This window comes from Ranitomeya variabilis, chromosome 4 (assembly GCF_051348905.1).
Source record: "Ranitomeya variabilis isolate aRanVar5 chromosome 4, aRanVar5.hap1, whole genome shotgun sequence".
Classification (NCBI taxonomy): Eukaryota; Metazoa; Chordata; class Amphibia; order Anura; family Dendrobatidae; genus Ranitomeya; species Ranitomeya variabilis.
In genome coordinates this window covers 155,691,126-155,710,190 of record NC_135235.1, presented here as the reverse complement: position 1 = coordinate 155,710,190, position 19,065 = coordinate 155,691,126, and the positions used below count along the sequence as shown (strand labels likewise).

Sequence of the window (19,065 nt, the reverse complement as noted above, 5' to 3'; positions counted from 1 at the left end):
TATTTTTGTGGCAAATACCCCTAGGGGCGCCACATTCCCCCTTAGTTAAGAACAGTACTGCGGGACTGTGGGACGATAACATTTTGAAATAACAATTGATATGTACAGAGTCTTAAAAATGAAAAGTTACAAAAACCACTCAAAGAAACAAAAAAAATGGAATTCTGTAAAAAGTCACTTCAAATAGCGTCCATTAATACAGTTTTATCCTTGAAGGTACTAGGAAGCAAAGTTCACAAAGCAGTCTTTCCGGAGCTTTGATTTAGTGTTTCCGGGCTGATAAAAGGTTCAAGAATATGCAAGAAGTTCATACAGGTAAGTCTCTGTAGGTACTGGGCTTAAACGTTACAGAACGATAACAATGACTATAGTCTTATAGTTGGTAATCCGCATACCTGGCCGGTAATTGACCCTGGGTACTACGCTGGGATCTATGTAATAGTGGTGTCTCTTTATGTGGTGTACTACTGTCTACTGCGGATATAGTATCTGCCCTCTCTGCTAAAGATAATTCCACCACTATGGGGTTGGCAAGTCCACCGTGAATGGGATCACTCTGATCAGCAATCTGTTCTTCCTGACCTGGAACCTCTTGTAGTACGGGGTCAGCCTCTTCTTGTCTTGGGACTTCTAATATTGGATTCGGTGTTGGATAAAAGGCCACCATGGGAACCACTACTGCACCATGGTATGTTAGTAGGGTTTTGGGAAAGTCTCCTATACAGGTGTGATACATTTCCTCCTCTTTTTCCTTTACTGGTTGAACCTGTATAGGTTGAATAACTTCTGATTCTGGCTGGACAACTTCTGGCTCTTTCAACGTTTCCGGACATAATTTAAGATTGTCTCTTGACACTAGTACAGATGTTAAACCTCCGTTTTTGCTAATGATACACATTTTAGGATTATCCATTCTTGTTGGTAAAACTGTGTAGGGTACGGCTTCCCATTGATTATCCAGTTTATTGGTTCAACGATTCCTCTTGAGTACTTGGTCACCCGGTCTTAATGGAGTTGCTAGAGCATTCTGGTTAAAGTTCGCTCTTGTCTTTCTCTGGTTTGCTGGAGGCTTCTTTCCACACTCTCTTGCACTTGGCGATACTGCTTTTGCCGTACGACATCCCAATTGGAGTCTTGAACTTCTGCGTCTGGTTTCAGAACTCCCATTTCTAGATCGATTGGCAACTGGCCGGGTCTTGCACGCATAAGATAAGCTGGGGTGCAGTTGGTAGAGCTCACCGGGACATGATTATACAGATCCACCAAGTCAGGCAATTTCTCTGGCCATTGATTCCTTTCCGTTTCAGGTAAAGTCTTTAGTAGGTCTATCACAATATGGTTCATCTTCTCACATAAGCCGTTTGTTTGCGGATGATAGGCCGTCGTCCAGATCTTTTTGCAACCATACATATTACAGAATTCTCTGAAGATCTCTGATTCAAAGGCTTTACCCTGGTCAGTGAGAACCTGTTCCGGATATCCATGGGGTCTACAAAAGTACGTTTGGAACGCTTTGGCTGCTGTTTTTGCAGTCAGATCTTTTACAGGTACTACTACCAAGAAGCGCGAATAATGATCCACGATGGTCAAGGCATAGACGTAACCGGACCGGCTCGGTGTCAACTTCACGTGGTCCATGGCTACCAGTTCAAGTGGTTGTTTGGTGATTATGGGCTGCAGTGGTGCCCTTTGGTTCTTTTGATCGTTCCTTCTGAGGTTGCACGGGCCACAGTTTCTACACCACTGTTCGATTGATTTTCTCATCCCGACCCAATAAAATCTTTCTCTCAGAAGTACTTCTAGCTTTTTCCAACCAAAGTGACCAGCACCATTGTGGTAAGCCTCGAGGACCATCCTCACATCTTGTTTAGGCACGATAATCTGCCAAACCAATTCATGTGTTTTCGGATTGGTGTATCTTCTACAGAGTTTCCCTTGATACAGGAACATTTTGCCTCTCTCTTTCCAGAGTTGATGCGTCTCTTCTGGGGCATCCTCATCGGGATATGCACTTTGCTCAGTCAATAGTTCCTTCACTAGCTTCACAGCCGGATTGCTATCTTGGGTGTCAGCCCATCTATGGTGTGCTAACGGATTAAAATTCACTTCTTGTTGTTTCTGATAGGTATTTGACTGACAATGTTTTACCTTGGGCTGATGAAAGGCTGGTAGTTCAATTTCTTCAAGCTCCCCCGTTTCGTCTTCTACATCTCTCAAGTGTGGCATCCGGGATAGGGCATCGGCATTTCCATTCTTGCGACCTGCTTGATACTTGATCACGAAGTTGTAATTAGATAACCGGGCTATCCATCGCTGTTCTAACGCACCTAATTTAGCCGTGTCTAGGTGGGTCAATGGATTGTTGTCAGTATAGACAATAAATTCTGCACTGGTCAAATAGTGTTTGAAACGTTCAGTCACAGCCCAAACTACTGCCAGTAGCTCCAATTTGAAGAAGCTATAATTTTCAGAATTTCTTTCAGTAGGCCGGAGTTTTCTACTTGCAAAGGCGATGACTTTCTCCCGACCTTCTTGCTTTTGTGACAGCACCGCTCCCAATCCCACATTACTGGCATCGGTGTAGAGGATGAAAGGTTGATGGTAATCCGGGTACGCCAGAACTTCTTCTCCGGTTAGTGCCTTCTTTAGTTGTTCAAAGGAGTCTTCTCTTTCGTCATTCCACTGAAAAGGAGGGTTTCGGTTTGAAGGTTTCTTCGTCTGCCCTATCAAAGCATCTTGCAAGGGCGCTGCCAATTTGGTAAATCCTTTTATAAATCTACGATAGTAACCCACTAATCCCAAGAATTGCCTCACTTCTTTTGCGTTGGTAGGTCTTGGCCAATCCCTTATGGCAGTTATTTTCTCGGGATCCGGTGCTACTCCCTCCGAACTCACGATGTGCCCTAAGTATTGTACCTTTGGCTTGAGAAGGTGACATTTGGATGGTTTGATTTTCATACCATACTTGGATAAGGCTTCGAACACCTCTGCCAGGTCTGTTAAGTGCTGTTCGTAAGTCTTTGAGTAGACGATCACATCATCTAGGTACAGGAGGACGGTCTCGAAGTTCTTGTGTTCGAGGCAACATTCCATCAGTCGCTGGAAAGTACCGGATGCGTTGCAGAGTCCGAACGGCATGCGATTAAATTCGCTTAGACCCATTGGTGTGGTGAATGCCGTTTTTTCTTTATCTCTCTCAGCCACAGGGACTTGCCAATACCCGCTTGTTAAGTCTAAGGTGGAAAAATAATTAGCAGATTTCAAAGCAGTCAAGGACTCTTCTATCCTAGGCAAGGGATAGGCGTCTTTATGGGTGATGTTATTAATCCGCCGGTAGTCTACGCACATTCTCATGGTTCCATCCTTTTTTTTGACAATCACCAGAGGGGCCGCCCAAGGGCTACAACTATCTCTTATTACCCCGGCCTGTTTCATCTCTCTCAGCATGTCCTTCGCGCATTGATAGTGAGCGGGCGGTATGGGTCTATATCTTTCTTTTATCGGGGGATGGTCACCGGTGGGGATTGTATGTTCCACCCCTTCTATCCGTCCGAAGTCCAATGGGTGTTTACTGAAGACCTGTTCATATTCCGTCACTAATCTATACACCCCTTGTCTTTGATGGGTAGGTGTTGAATCTACACCCACGTCTAGCTGTTTGCACCAATCCTCCGATTCTCCATCTGAGCCGTTATTTTCCACCTGACAGGTCGATTCTAAGGGCTCAACGGTTGTGATGGCATTGTTGTCAACAGTATATAACTTTGCCACTGTAGCGTACCTTGGCAAAGTGACCTCTTCCTCTCCACAGTTCAAAAGTTGTACCGGCACCCGTCCCCGGTGTACTTCGACCACCCCTCGTGCCGTGAGTATAGTGGGCCTGCTGTCGGTGTACGCTGGTTCTATTAAGGCTTGATAGTCTCGTCCTTTAGTACCAATGGCCGCTCTACACCATACCAGCATTTCTGTTTTTGGTGGGATTACAATAGACGTTGGATCACTCACCCTCACACTGCCGATTTCTCCACCTGCAACTTCTATCTGTTGCCTTAACATTAATACTTTTATTTCCCTCCGGAGAACTTTCTGCTGGCAGGATCGGGCAGTTTCAGCAATTTGTTGTAAGACAGAAATAACTTCGGAAAAGCAGTTCTCTAACACATTCATTCCTATCAATACAGTTGGTTCACAGTTCTGTCGGTCAACATCAACGACAATTATACCCTGTTTCTTCAATTCTGCTTAACCAATCTTTATGGTCATCTCCCTGAATCCTAGTTTCGATACCAACTTACCATTACTGGCCCATATATCTAGTTCAACATCAGAGGGTCCTTTATCAATATCTACCTCAGCCCAGTACCTCTTATAAAGGATATATGGTATAGATGAAATCTGGGAACCTGTATCCAGCAAAGCGTTGAGGGGAATTCCGTCCAGCACGATAGGGATGATGTATCGTCCTCCGATGTACCTGTCGTGCCAGGGTGTTGGGCCTTGAAAATTCATTCCTGCGAAGCGGCCAGCATTCCCAGGGGATTCCCGTTTAAATCACAATTTCGTGCAAAGTGGCCTGGCTGCTGGCAACGGCGGCAAATGGGCTGTCCATCCGGTTGGTAGCGGTCACGGGGTCGTCCTCTCCAAGTCGGGTATCTCCAGGACCTCATCCATGGAACATCCTCTCTATGGTTTGCCAACTCCATCTTGGGTTCTCTCATCTCCTGCATGGTTTTAGCCATTGAAGCAACAACATCAGTTAAAGAGTCAAGCTTTTGCTGAAGAGCCTCATTAGTAATGGGCCCCAGGGACTTAGCACTGGCACCGGACGTAGCTGATGTCACTGGCATTCCTCGTTGCTGAAGTGCATCTGCCATGGGTTGTGTGAGATCCTGATCCCGAGGTGCCTCTGCCAGCTGGAGACGTATAGCGCTCTCCTTTAATTGGGCAAATGTCAATTCAGGGTTCTTAAAAACAAGCATGCTCACATGCCCCCGGTGAGAAGGGGTGTAGAGTCCCTCAATAAATTGATCTCTTAGCAGTTTATCGGCTCCTGTGTTAAAAATGGGTTCAGCCAGTGTAAGTGATTTTAGTGCTTCCTGCAGGTTTAAGGCAAAATCTCTCACGCCCTCATTAGCTTTTTGTTTGCAATTAAAGAATCGTACTTTAGTTTTGCTGCTGGTAGTGGTTTCAAATGTAGCTTTTAATCCAGCAAATATGCGTTCAACAGTACCTTTTAGATCAGTTGCCCATGCCGTGACTTCTCGCTTAGCGTGGCCACTTAACTGCATCATCAGGAGACTAACACGCTGAACTTCACCCACGGGGAACATATAAAAATGAGCCAGCATCTTTTCCCTGAAACCGTCAAGGGTATTAGGTTCACCTTCATACATTGGAAGCCACGGGCCACCCGGGGTATATGGCATCAACACCGGCATGATGGGCGCCACTCCTTGCACTGCTGCGCTGCCAGGCTCTCTATCGGCACTCTGTCTTTCAGCTGCATTAGCGTCGCCGGGTGCTGCGGCATCTCCGTGCTGCGACATACTGTACCCCCTTAGTTAATCCAGACCCCTCCGGTCCCAGCTTCTGTCTAGATAATGTAGATTCGTTCCTCTGTGCAGCAGGATGACAATGACACGCCCCCTGCTGCCTCTAACTGCCACACGCTCTGTGATGGTGGATTTTGAAGTTTTTCAGTTAGACTGGGGCTTGGGTAATGACGTAGCTCGATTAACAGTTTTGTGCCTAACGGTTATGAGATGATTACATCAGGGGATGGCGGCCATTTTTACCCCATTATAACCAATGGAGAAAAGTCACTTTCAATAGTTTTCAATGGGGAACGGGATTTTCTTTAACAAAGTCAATTTCCAAGATTTTTCATCCAAATTTTCACAGTTTCAGACTCCAATTATGGCACACAATACCCGGTGTACGGGCTGGCCCAATCCTGTTCGTGACGCCAGTTGTGACGCCCATGAGACCGAGGTACCCAGCACCAGATCAATGAGATCTGTCTCTTGAGGGGGATGTCACTAGTGGCTTGACCCGGTGCTGTGGCCTCAGGCGATGCACAGTGTAAGGGATATCATGAAGGAACAGACACTTACTTGATCAGCAGCAGGTCCTCTCAGCTGTGATGACCCCGATCCTGGATCGATGGCTATTGTCCAAATGAAAGACTGAGGCGCTGAAACGTTTAACCAGTTTACTTTAACAAAAAGGGATTTGCAACCAATACTGTCACCGGAGTCTGTTTAAGAACTCTGAATTACTTTGATCCTGTCAGGATTTCCACCTCTTATTATGCTCAGTTTCTGTATGGCCCTGCTGCTGTATGTGAACTGGCTGCCGACCCAATCTGTCTCTTCTGTGCTCTGGTTCGACGGGCAACCCGAGTCCTTTTTTTTGTCGGCTTACCCCCTCTGGGAGTACCGCTGAACTCTGTGTCTGTTGCTGCGTCTTACCCTGGTGAAGCTGATATCACCTCACTTCCTTCCGGTTGCTGTATTATATCTAATGAATATAGCCACGGATCTGGTATCCGTCTCTGCGCCTATTCTGGGTAGAGGTTATTGCTACCCGGTTCTCACAATGTCCTTTTTCTCTATTCCTCTTTTCCTACTATGGGTATTACAGGCCTATAATCCGTCATAGGGCTGTTAGGAGTTCAGTTATACGACCTCTCACTTTCAGCTCCTCAACCCAACTGCCAGTCCTTTTCTCAGACCAGAATAGATCAAGGGGAGTCTCTGGAGCTCCCCCTTCTGGCCGGAGATGGTAGTGCAGTCTTGCTATTTTAATATTTGTATTTGGTGTCAATAACTATTTTTGTGGCAAATACCCCTAGGGGCGCCACACATTTATCACCCACTCCTGGTTTTGGCTTACAAATACTGATGAAAAATCCTGACCAAATCCTGATGCAATCCTGAACGTGGACACATACCCTTATGGTTCTGCGTTCCTGTAACACCAGTAAATCGAGGTTATGCCCTTTTGTGTAGACACCATCCAGTAGATGACAGACTCAAATCAATGTAACTTTAATGCTGTTATACATTTCCCCTACACCCTGCAATGATAAGTTTCTCCCTACGTGCTGGTATTAAAGAGATTTGTCAATTCAGGGAAGCGGGCAGGAAGAAGCCGCCAGGGTCACGCCTGTCTGACTAGTCTCTCATGTAGCTCAGTCTCCTGCTACCTTTAAAGCATGTTTTTCTTGAAATGCCACAGCAAGTAATACATACCTGCCTGAAATCATGCAGCCAGTGTCTGATTCTTGCTGCTCGTGGATCGGCATGTACATATTGTCAGGTTCCCTTTAATGTTATAATTTTCGCGGTAAATTTTATGAGACACCTGTTGTGTCAAAATCACTACACCCCTAGATTAATTCTCCAGAGATTGTAGTTTCAAATTCTGGGTCTCTTCTGGGGGTGGGGTAAGTTGCATTCATTGTACGGGCAATTTCGGGGCTCTGCTAATGCAACATGCCAGCAAACATTGAAAGCAAAAATATATATTTTTCATCTCATCTTCCCATTGCAATCTTCTGAATGCTTATTACAACATTTCTATGGGGGGTGCGGTGGAAAACTCCCAGTCAGCAAAAGGTAGTCGAATTTATAGCCAATAGTACCAAATACTAAGCATTTGTATATAAAGTTCTGAGCCACTGTGATAAAAAAAATAAAAGCTGAAAGAAATCACTATCTCTAGTATTATTCCGACAACTCTTCAAACATTCTTGAAATATAATAGTGCTCGTCAATGAATTCACGTAGAGAGAAAGAGAGAGGGGATGTGTCCTACAATTTCATGCTGGGAATTGTGAAAAAAGGAGTTTTAATGAACGTGGCTGGTGTAAATTTAAGTCTCCATTTCTATATGCTGCATGTATATTATGGTGTATCATGATCTGCCAGTTCACCTTGTGGTCCTGGCATTATTTGGACTGGGGGAAAGTTGGATACAGCCACAATTCCATGCCTTGTCACTGTAACTGGATATAGGAATGCTACATTTTGACCTATTAACTAACAGAAGGAGGTGAGATCATCAGCCAAAGCCCAGATAAGAATTCATTGCAGACTTTACTGTCGCCGTGGGACAAATGAGTAATCAAGAGGAGGTGAGAAAGCAGCCGCAGCTCCGACTTCCTCTTGATTAGTTATACGCCCGGAGGCAGGGACCGTGATTGGGCGCAGGGCTTGAGTGACGTAACAACCTCATGTGAGCCCCAGAAGAGTAAATGCCGACACAGCTGGAACAGCACTGGCACCATATGGCACCATATGACACCATAAGTGTCTTTATTTTAATGGGGGAAAACATTCAGATTGAGAAGGGATTTCTAGTAGTGGACAACCCCTTTAAGAGCAACTTTCCCACTCTATATAAAAAAATATGTCCTAACAGGCATGAGGCAACCTTTTTTTAATTAAGAAAGATAGTTTTATAAATGTGTACTGTGAAGAATACTGACATTAATTGCAATGTACTTTTTCATTTATAGGACTCTGAGAAAATGGAATATCTTAGAAATGCTATCGCAGCACAGACAAATTACACTATTCTGGTATGTGGCAATTTGCAAAGCACTTATTAAATGTAAGAAATGTTTCTATACCCAGCAGAGTATATACCGTTGCAGTGGTAAATATTACATAATTTTTCTGACATGTTGCATTACGATAAAGGCGATCTATCGCTATAAGTGACATGATATTGTGTCTAGACTCTAAACCAAATCCTCCCATGAAGTGCTATTTATTCAGACTCCTAAGCGAGTTAATCTGATAAATATACCCCTGATATTCTATTCCAAATAGTGTAAGTAAATGCAGTGTGCTGTGCAGGAAAGTAATGGTTGCTTTAAGATTCCCATATGACATTGATAAATGTTGGAAAATGTCAGTGTTCTCAAAAACGTTAATACTGAAGCAACCTGACATTTAATTTCATCTATTAGCCAATTTTCATTAATGAGGTTTAATGGAAATAAAAAATGGCAGAACACAATTTTATTTTGAGGGTTACAGTTCCCATATTTCTTTTGCTCTCGGTGAAACAAATGAAATTGAATGGCTGAATAAAAATGTAAACTTCACTATTGACATCAGAATTCTTTTGGTAGTGATATTGATCGTAATGGAATCTGGCAACAATGTAGTGTTTCTGTGGCCTGGTGGCCCAACTTGCTAAAAAAGTATTTCTTAAATTTTATCAACGATAACAAATAATGAAGAAGTCTGGCAATTATTTTTCTTTGCAGTTCTCCATTTATTCAGTATCTGATTATTTAATTTGGTAATAAGAAAGCACCCCAAACATACTGTATATGAACTGGTTCCTGGCCACTGATCTTAAGATCACTAATAAAGGAGCAGGATTTGCTTACTTATATAGATTTACTTATGTTTACTTTGTGGTAGAGCGGCTCACTCGGCTGCACACTGAGGTAGATACGGGTACACTGCAGCTTTAAGAACTTCCTTTGGTTTATTGTAGGCAGCATTAACCCAGGTGTGGTAAAGAAAATACAGCCCTCTGGGCAAAACGGGAAAACCAAACAAACTGGTGGCAGAACAAACACAGTCCTTCTGTGAGCAGGGTTCCTCCCGTTCGTGGCTGACAGAACATATATGGCTCAGGTTCACTTAGTCCATGTAGCACTCTTCTGCAGTGCTCCTTCTCCAGGCAAACACACTGAACACTGAAAGTTCTATCCTTCAGCCATTTAAGCCCAGACCATGGGACTCCTCAACCACGTGACTATGTCAGCACACAGTCGTGCTAGCTCTGTAGGTGGCAATATGGGGGGACACTCTCCCACCCGCTCTATGAATGTCCCCCTAAAAACTAGCCCATAACATAACTTAACCGTCGCAACACTTACAGTACTGGAGGAAATAAAACTCTGGATTTATATCACTAACACCGTATCTCCCCTCTCTATTACCTTACCAGTGACTCTGTCACAACTTATATATCTATTTAATATACAGCACTGTGCAACAGTTTTTAGCAGGTGTAGAAAACAATACTGTGAAGTAAGAATGCTTTCAGAAATAGAAGTGTTAATACTTTAATTTTGTATCAATTAACAAAATGCAAAGTTAATGAACACAAGAGAAATCCAAATCACATCAATGATTGGTGTGACCACCCTTTACCATCAAAACAGCATCAAAGCATCAATTCTTCTAGGTACATTTGCACAAAGTCAGGGATTTTGTAGGATTATTATCAGGTGTATGAGTAACCAATAATATCTAACAGGTGATAATGATCATCATTTGTAAGTTGAAATGCAGTCATTAACCGAAACAGAAAAATCTGTGTAGGAGGCTGAAAGCTGTGAGGAACAGCCAAACTCTGGTAAAAAGGCAGGGTTATAGAAGACAGTTTCATGTCATAGGTCATACACCAAGACTGAGAACAGCAACAAATCACAAGATATTGTACTTATACTAATTCAGGAGAATCTCTCCCAGGCAAAAATTTCAAAGCAGACTGGGGCTTCAAGATGTCCTGTTCAAGCTCATTTGGAAGAAGAATCAAGAAATGTGCAGTATTGATGACCGTAGGGACAGTGGTCGGTCAAGGAAAATTAGTGCATGCAGCAAATGAAAGACACATTATGCTTAATTTCCTTCTAAAATGGATGTCCAGCTGTGCCATCAGCCAAGAAATGGAAGTATCTAGTTGGACCTAGCTACATTAATGTAGCAAAGTCTAGCCAAAAGAATTGCTGCCAAACATCCATACAAGGCCATGAACTTTATTCTTCCCCAACAGCGTTCCCATTTCAGCAACAGGGGCAGTGCTGTCAATGGTTCAGTAACTGCTCTGAGAATGAAGAGAGGCAGCTATAATTGCACTCCAAGCCCTGACTGACAACTGAGCTCCAGTGCAGAGGGAGTGTCAGTCATGGTCAGGGGCATGGTTACAGCTGCCGCTCTGTATACTCATAACGGTGACTGAACCAGCATTGGTGCTGCCCCATTACTGAAACCCTTCGCCCTGACTGACAACTGAGCTCCAATGCAGAGGGAGTGTCAGTCATGGTCAGGGGCATGGTTGCAGCCACCACTCTGTATTCTCACAACGGTGACTGAACCAGCATTGGTGCTGCCCCATTACTGAAACCCTTCGCCCTGACTGACAACTGAGCTCCAGTGCAGAGGGAGTGTCAGTCATGGTCAGGGGCATGGTTACAGCTGCCGCTCTGTATACTCATAACGGTGACTGAACCAGCATTGGTGCTGCCCCATTACTGAAACCCTTCGCCCTGACTGACAACTGAGCTCCAATGCAGAGGGAGTGTCAGTCATGGTCAGGGGCATGGTTGCAGCCACCACTCTGTATTCTCACAACGGTGACTGAACCAGCGTTGGTGCTGCCCCATTACTGAAACCCTTCGCCCTGACTGACAACTGAGCTCCAATGCAGAGGAAGTGTCAGTCATGGTAAGGGGCATAGTTACAGCCGCTGCTCTGTATTCTCACAATGGTGGCTGAACCAGCATTGGTGCTGCCCCCATGACTGAAACCCCCGGCCCTGACTGACAACTGAGCTCCAATGAAGAGAGAGAGTCAGTCATGGTAGGGGGGCACAGTTACAGGCACCGCTCTGTATTCTCACAACGGTGATTGAACCAGCATTGGTGTTGCCCCCATTACTGAAACCCCTCACCCTGACTGACAACTGAGTTCCAATGCAGAGGGAATGTCAGTCATGGTCAGAGGCATGGTTACAGCCACCGCTCTGTATTCTCACAACGGTGACTGAACCAGCATTGGTGTTGCCCCCATTACTGAAACCCCTCACCCTGACTGACAACTGAGTTCCAATGCAGAGGAAGTGTCAGTCATGGTCAGGGGCATGGTTACAGCCACCACTCTGTATTCTCACAGCGGTGACTGAACCAGCATTGGTGCTGCCACCATTACTGAACCCCCACGCCCTGACTTACAACTGAGCTCCAATGCAGAGGGAGTGTCAGTCATGGTCAGGGGCATGGTTACAGCCACCACTCTGTATTCTCACAGCGGTGACTGAACCAGCGTTGGTGCTGCCACCATTACTGAAACCCCTCACCCTGACTGACAACTGAGTTCCAATGCAGAGGGAGTGTCAGTCATGGTCAGAGGCATGGTTACAGCCACCACTCTGTATTCTCACAGCAGTGACTAAACCAGCGTTGGCACTGCCTCCATGACTGGAACTGCAACCCTAACCTTGACTGACGCTGACTCTGCATTGGAGCCAGCTGTCAGTCAAGGTCAGGGGCACGGTTTCAGTCACCGCTCTAAGTATACAAAGCAGCGGCTATAACTGTGCCCCTGGCCTTGACAATATGGATCATTGGCTATTAGCCACAATCAAAGTAGTATTTAGCTAAAAAGGAAACTACAACTGAGGGAGAACTATAAGTCCTCATATACATTATATTAACTTTGGCTGAACCTGTTGATTTTGATGGTTTCGGACGACAGTCTGACAGCGGTTCTCTCATAGAAAACACAGGAGCACGCGGCAGAGCGAGCACTTCTGTGTATAGAGAGTCAGGCGAGATAGCTGCTGGAAGATCCGCTAAACAGCAGCTGTCTAAAGTGTACATGGGGCATAAAGTGCCCAGAAACTGTTTACACTCTCACCTGTTTTCAGTTGCCCTATACATTCATTTAATAATTTCCACTGTAAGATTAGAGCAGTGTAGCCTCAGGATACATAGAAAACAAGAAATATTTGTACAGGGTGTCCTTAAAGTCTGGACACACAGACAACTAGATTGTATATGCTAAAATTGACGGCACTATAGATTTATTACATCGAGTTCACGTGAATTTTGCAAAGTGCATCAACCTTTGCATCGCAAATGATGGAAATCACATTGAAGAAGTTATTTAGTTTTCCAATTGAAAAAATATTTCTAATAAATTTAATTTCTTCAAAATATGTATTTTTCCTATGTGTCCAGACTTTAGGGACACTGTATACCTACTGCTATATTACTAGGAGGACCAGTAACATTCATACACACAGTAAAACTAGTAATGGCTATTAATCATTGCTACGTTTATCAGCAGGGCAAAAACACAGCGTTTTTCCTGCGGATTTATAGCGGATTTACCGTGTTTTTTGTGCGGATTCCACTGCGGTTTTACTCCTGTGGTTTTCTATTATGGAGCAGTGTAAGAGTCATGTCGGTCTGGTAGTCGGGGGCAGGTATATCTCGCCCAGGTATTTGTCCAATGTGAATTAGGCCACTCAGTATCTTCAGGATAATGATGGGTTAATAAGTGCAGGAATAAAGGATGACCAGCTGGGGGTTTCCCGCGTCAGCCTGGGGCACACAGATTGCCTGTCTGTGTGAGACAAAAGTGAGTGAGAGCTGTGCTCAAGAACTGTGTGATGTTAACTGGGTGGGAGTAGCCCCCCCAGTTGTTAGTTTAGCAATGTATTGGTTTAGTTAGTGCCGGACAGGCTAGGATTTATTTTTATGTTTTGTTTTATTTGTGTTGCTTTCACTTTAATAAATCTGACCTGAGGTCAGCTTACTCGGAAACCTGCTGTACGCCTCAGAATTCAATGCACAAACCACGTGACCTTTGACCCCAGCAAAGGCGATCCCGGAGTGTTTTGTCACATTGTGGTGGAGAATGCGGGCATAACGTGGCACCGGCGACAGTATGGAAGACGTAGTGAAAGCCCTAGTACAGTCCACTGCCGTACAGCAGCAGGCCACTGCCGCACAGCATGAAGCTAATCGCTTGATGGCCGCACAGCTGAAGGAGTTAGTGGACATGATGGCTGCAGACCGCCAGCTTCTCCAACAGGTGGTGCAGCGCCTGGTGAGCATGCCTGAGGCAGACCCGGAAGCAGAGTCCAGAAGGATCCATGTGAGTCGATACTGGCAAAAGCTGACTGCAGAAGATGACGTCGAGGCATACCTGACAACGTTTGAGCGGACGGCATTGAGGGAGAAGTGGCCGAAGGCACGATGGGCCGATTTGATTGCTCCGTTCCTCTCCGGCGAGGCCCAAAAAGCGTACCATGACTTGGACCCGGAAGTCGCTCAGGACTTTGAGAAGCTGAAAGCTGAGGTCCTGGCCCGGCTGGGTGTGACGACGGCTGTCCGTGCACAGAGGGTACACCAGTGGACATACCAGCCAGATAAACCGCCGCGGTCTCAGATGTTCGACCTGATCTACTTGACAAAGAAATGGCTGCAACCCGAGGTACTGACAACCCCAGAAATAATCCAACGGGTTGTCCTGGACAAGTACCTGAGAGTACTACCACCAGCGCTGAAAAGGTGGGTAAGCCAAGGAAATGGCACGACAGCGGATCAACTTGTGGAGTTGGTCGAGCATTATTCTGTGGCGGAAGGACTTCCCGACGAAACCGCTAGCACCCGGTCTGTGCCTTCTCCTCGTGGAACCGGTAAGACTGTTCCAGGGACTACGGGTGAAGGAAAATCGCCTAAAACTGTGGGGGAGGAACACGGGACTGCTCGCACTCCGAGACCGAGAATGTTGGACGGTGGTCTCAATAGGGGGCCTGTTAGGTGTTTCCGCTGCCATGAGAAGGGCCATGTTTCTGCGAACTGTCCTGTTACCACTGAACCCATGCAGTGCGACGTTACAGACTCTAAGAAACGCATGTCTTTGGTTACACGGCTAGTGAGTGTGAATGCGGGTCAAAATGATACAGCGAAACACCTGTGTGGATTATCTGTTGAGGGGAAAAATGTTGTGGCGTTACTAGACTCTGGAAGTGTGGTGACTCTGGTGAAAGCTAGTCTGGTGGCACTTCCATCTGGTTCGTCTGACAAATTTTCTGTAACGTGTGTGCATGGTGACACCTGCTCGTACCTAACAGCGGTCATATCGATTTCCACTCCCTATGGGTCTGTGCAGCACAAAGTGGGACTCGTTCCCGCATTGTTACAGGATGTAATCCTGGGCAGGGACTTTCCCCATTTCTGGCAGTTGTGGGAGAATCAGATGCTCCTTCACGGTAGCTGTACCCGTGAATCTTCCCCCATGCCATCTGGAGGTCCCGAGTTCCTAGAGGAGACCCCACAGGAAGATGTTGCTGGGGAGGTTGTTGAATCTAACCTTCAGTACCCCTTCTCAGTTATGGCGGGGGAAACTGAGGAAACTCAGCGAGAGGCGGAGGCAGACAGCCATCCGGCACCCTGCCTGCCAGATTTGGGAGTCCAGTTGGATGACTTCCACAGCGAGCAAATGAAAGATCCTACCCTGACTCCGGCTAGGAAAAATGTAAAAATGATAGATGGGGTACCCGTAGAACCTGACACTAGGCTAGCGTACCCGTACATAATTCTTGAAAATGATTTGCTCTACCAGGTAGAAAAAAAAGGAGAAGACACTGTGCAACGGTTAGTGGTACCCAAACCTTATCGGCGGAAGGTACTGGACCTGGCCCACGGACATATAATGGGGGGACATCTGGGGGTACAGAAAACCACAGAAAGGATATCGCATTGTTTTGTGTGGCCCGGAATACATAATGATGTGCGTAACTATTGTGAGTCCTGTCCAGAGTGCCAAATCTCTGCGCCTAAAACTCGGTTCTGTAGCCCTTTGGTACCCCTCCCTATCATTGGAGTCCCTTTTGAGAGGATTGGGATGGATCTGGTTGGGCCCCTTCCCCGGTCCGCACGTGGGCACCAACATATCCTCGTCATCATGGACTATGCCACTCGTTACCCGGAAGCCATCCCTTTGCGTAACACTGCTACCAAAACGATCGCCAAAGAATTGGTACAAGTGTTTAGTCGGGTAGGAATTCCAAAACAGATACTCACCGACCAGGGGACTCCCTTTATGTCGAGGGTGATGAAGGAGCTCTGCAGACTCTTACAAACAGACCCATTGCGTACGTCTGTCTATCACCCTCAAACAGATGGCCTGGTTGAGCGGTTCAACTAAACCTTAAAACAGATGCTCCGGAAGGCGATAGACAAAGATGGGAAGAACTGGGATTACTTGCTACCCTATTTGCTGTTTGCCATTAGGGAAGTTCCCCAGTCTTCCACAGGATTGTCGCCTTTCGAACTCTTGTACGCCCGTCGTCCCCGGGGACTGTTGGACGTCGCAAAAGAAACCTGGGAAGGTCAAGTCACTCCCTTTAAAACGGTGATCGACCATGTAACACAAATGCAGGACCGTATTGCCGCTGTCATGCCCATTGTTAGGGACCATATGTTATAGGCCCAGGGAGCCCAGAGGCAAAGTTATGATAGAGGTGCTAAGGTCCGTACATTTGCATCCGGGGATAGGGTGTTGATCCTAATCCCTACGGTGGATAGTACATTTCTGGCGAAATGGCAGGGCCCCTTTGAGGTCGTGGAAAGAGTTGGTGAAGTGAACTATAAAGTGTACCAGCCCGGTAAGAGAAAACCAGAACAGATTTATCATGTGAATCTGATAAAACCCTGGAAAGACCGCTCTGCCCTAACGGCGGATCTGCCCCGTCCGGTTTGTGCACCTACCGTACCGGAGGTGCAGATTGCCGAGACTCTCTTGGAACAACAAAAATCTGAGGTTAAGCAGTTTTTGGTACAGAACCGACAGTTTTTCTCGGAAAAACCTGGCAGGACTAAGCTGGTGAAACATGAGATTGTCACAGAGCCTGGTGTCACAGTTCATGTGAAGCCCTACCGGATTCCGGAAGCACGCCGTGAAGCCAGCTCCCGGGAAGTGATGGCAATGTTGGACTTAGGAGTCATTGAGGAGTCGCATAGCGCCTGGTCCAGTCCAATCGTGTTGATACCTAAGCCGGATGGCTCCATACGGTTTTGTAATGACTTTAGGAAACTGAATGCGGTTTCTAAATTTGATGCGTACCCTATGCCCCGGGTCGATGAGTTGATCGACTGGCTTGGTAAAGCCCGATACATTACGACCCTGGATCTAACAAAGGGGTACTGGCAGATCCCTCTGGCCGAGGCGGCCAGAGAGAAGACGGCATTTGCTACACCGGAAGGTCTGTTCCAGTATGTCTACATGCCGTTTGGACTTCACGGAGCTCCAGCAACGTTCCAGAGATTGATGGATCGAGTCTTGAGGCCCCACAGGCAGTACACTTCTGCCTACCTAGATGACATCGGAATTTACAGCATGGACTGGGAAGCTCACCTCCAGAAGGTACAGGTGGTGATTGATGACCTGCGAGACGCAGGCTTAACGGCAAACCCCAAGAAATGTCACATCGGGCTTGAAGAAGCCCGATACTTGGGCTACGTGATTGGCAGAGGAGTGGTTAAACCCCAGATCGACAAAATACAGGCAGGCAATTCAGGGCTGGCCGCAACCAGTGAACAAGAAACAAGTACAAGCTTTCCTGGGGATTGCCGGCTATTATCGCCAGTTCATACCCAATTTTGCAGCCATGGCTACCCCCTTGACGGATCTTACCAAAGGGAGGGATTCCGTCATGGTAAAATGGACCTCAGCGGCTGAAGAGGCCTTCCACAGCCTGAAACGGGCTTTGTGCTCTCAGCCCGTACTAGTGACTCCTGATTTCAGCAGCGAGTTTGTGGTGCAAACTGATGCTTCTGATACTGGTGTCGGAGCTGTACTTTCCCAGGTGAGGGACGGAGTCGAACACCCGGTCCTCTACCTCAGCCGGAAACTGAATGTACATGAGCAGAGGTATGCCGTGGTTGAAAAAGAGTGCCTAGCCATTAAATGGGCTCTCGACTCCCTCAAGTATTACCTGGCAGGTAGGAAGTTTAGGCTGGTCACGGACCACGCCCCTCTCAAGTGGATGCACCTCCACAAGGACCGTAATAGTCGGGTAACCCGGTGGTTCCTTGTCCTGCAGGCTTACTCTTTCACGGTGGAGCACCGCCCCGGGGTGCAGATGGGGAACGCTGATGCCCTGTCCCGAGTACACTGTTTCGAGAGTGTTCTTGCTCGACCTGAGTGGTCTGAGCAGGGAGGGAGGATATGTAAGAGTCATGTCGGGCTGGTAGTCGGGGGCAGGAATATCTCACCCAGGTATTTGTCCTATGTGAATTAGGCCGCTCAGTATCTTCAGGATAATGATGGGTTAATAAGTGCAGAAATAAAGGATGACCAGCTGGGGGTTTCCGGCGTCAGCCTGGGGCACACAGATTGCCTGTCTGTGTGAGACAAACGTGAGTGAGAGCTGTGCTCAAGAACTGTGTGATGTTAGCTGGGTGGGAGTAGCCCCCCCAGTTGTTAGTTTAGCAACGTATTGGTTTAGTTAGTGCCGGACAGGCTAGGATTTATTTTTATGTTTTGTTTTATTTGTGTTGCTTTCACTTTAATAAATCTGACCTGAGGTCAGCTTACTCGGAAACCTGCTGTACGCCTCAGAATTCAATGCACAAACCACGTGACCTTTGACCCCAGCAAAGGCGATCCCGGAGTGTTTTGTCACAAGCAGGTATAAAACCGCTGTGGAATCCGCACAAAGAATTGACATGCTGCGGAATGTAATCCGCTGCGTTTCCGCGAGTTTTTTTCCGCAGCATGGGCACAGCGTTTTCGGTTTCCCATAGGCTTACAGTGTACTGTAAACTCATGGGAAACTGCTGCGGGCCCACAGCTGCAGATCCGCTGTGGATCCTCAGCAAAATCCGCATCGTGTGCACAGAGCCTTAGTCCTCATTCAGGCATCGCGATTTTCTTCTACTTAATAATGGTTTGCATTTTATCAGTGTCAACAGAGTTCGGCTTACCATAGAGGTTGTCCAGAGTTTTATAGTTTTTTCTCTAATGAAGAAAATGATGGTAGAGGTTTCTCAAGCTTTTCATATTAAACAGTATGTGAAAAATGGACTGCACTCAGATGGCATCCAAGTACTGTTCGATTTTTTTCACATACCTATAGACTTGCATTGGAGAGTTTGAGCTGAGACTCGGATCAATGTTGGACATATCTCCACGATTATGTGTGGATCATTCAGTCTGCAAGAATCCTACATGGCCATGTGATCAGCTCCATAGATAATAATAGGTACAAGTTCTATCTGTAAATACTGTGCATAGAACT

The 19,065-nt window shown here is 46.3% G+C and overlaps 1 protein-coding gene across 1 annotated transcript in view; it reads left to right on the top strand.

Moving 5' to 3' along the window:
- CHAT (choline O-acetyltransferase) overlaps window positions 1-19,065 on the top strand; it is a 327,907-nt gene that overhangs the window by 268,331 nt on the left and 40,511 nt on the right. Inside the window, exon 13 of the mRNA XM_077259349.1 lies at window positions 8,522-8,584. Coding sequence (XP_077115464.1) covers window positions 8,522-8,584 — 63 coding nt within the window. The remainder of the gene's footprint in view (window positions 1-8,521; window positions 8,585-19,065) is intronic.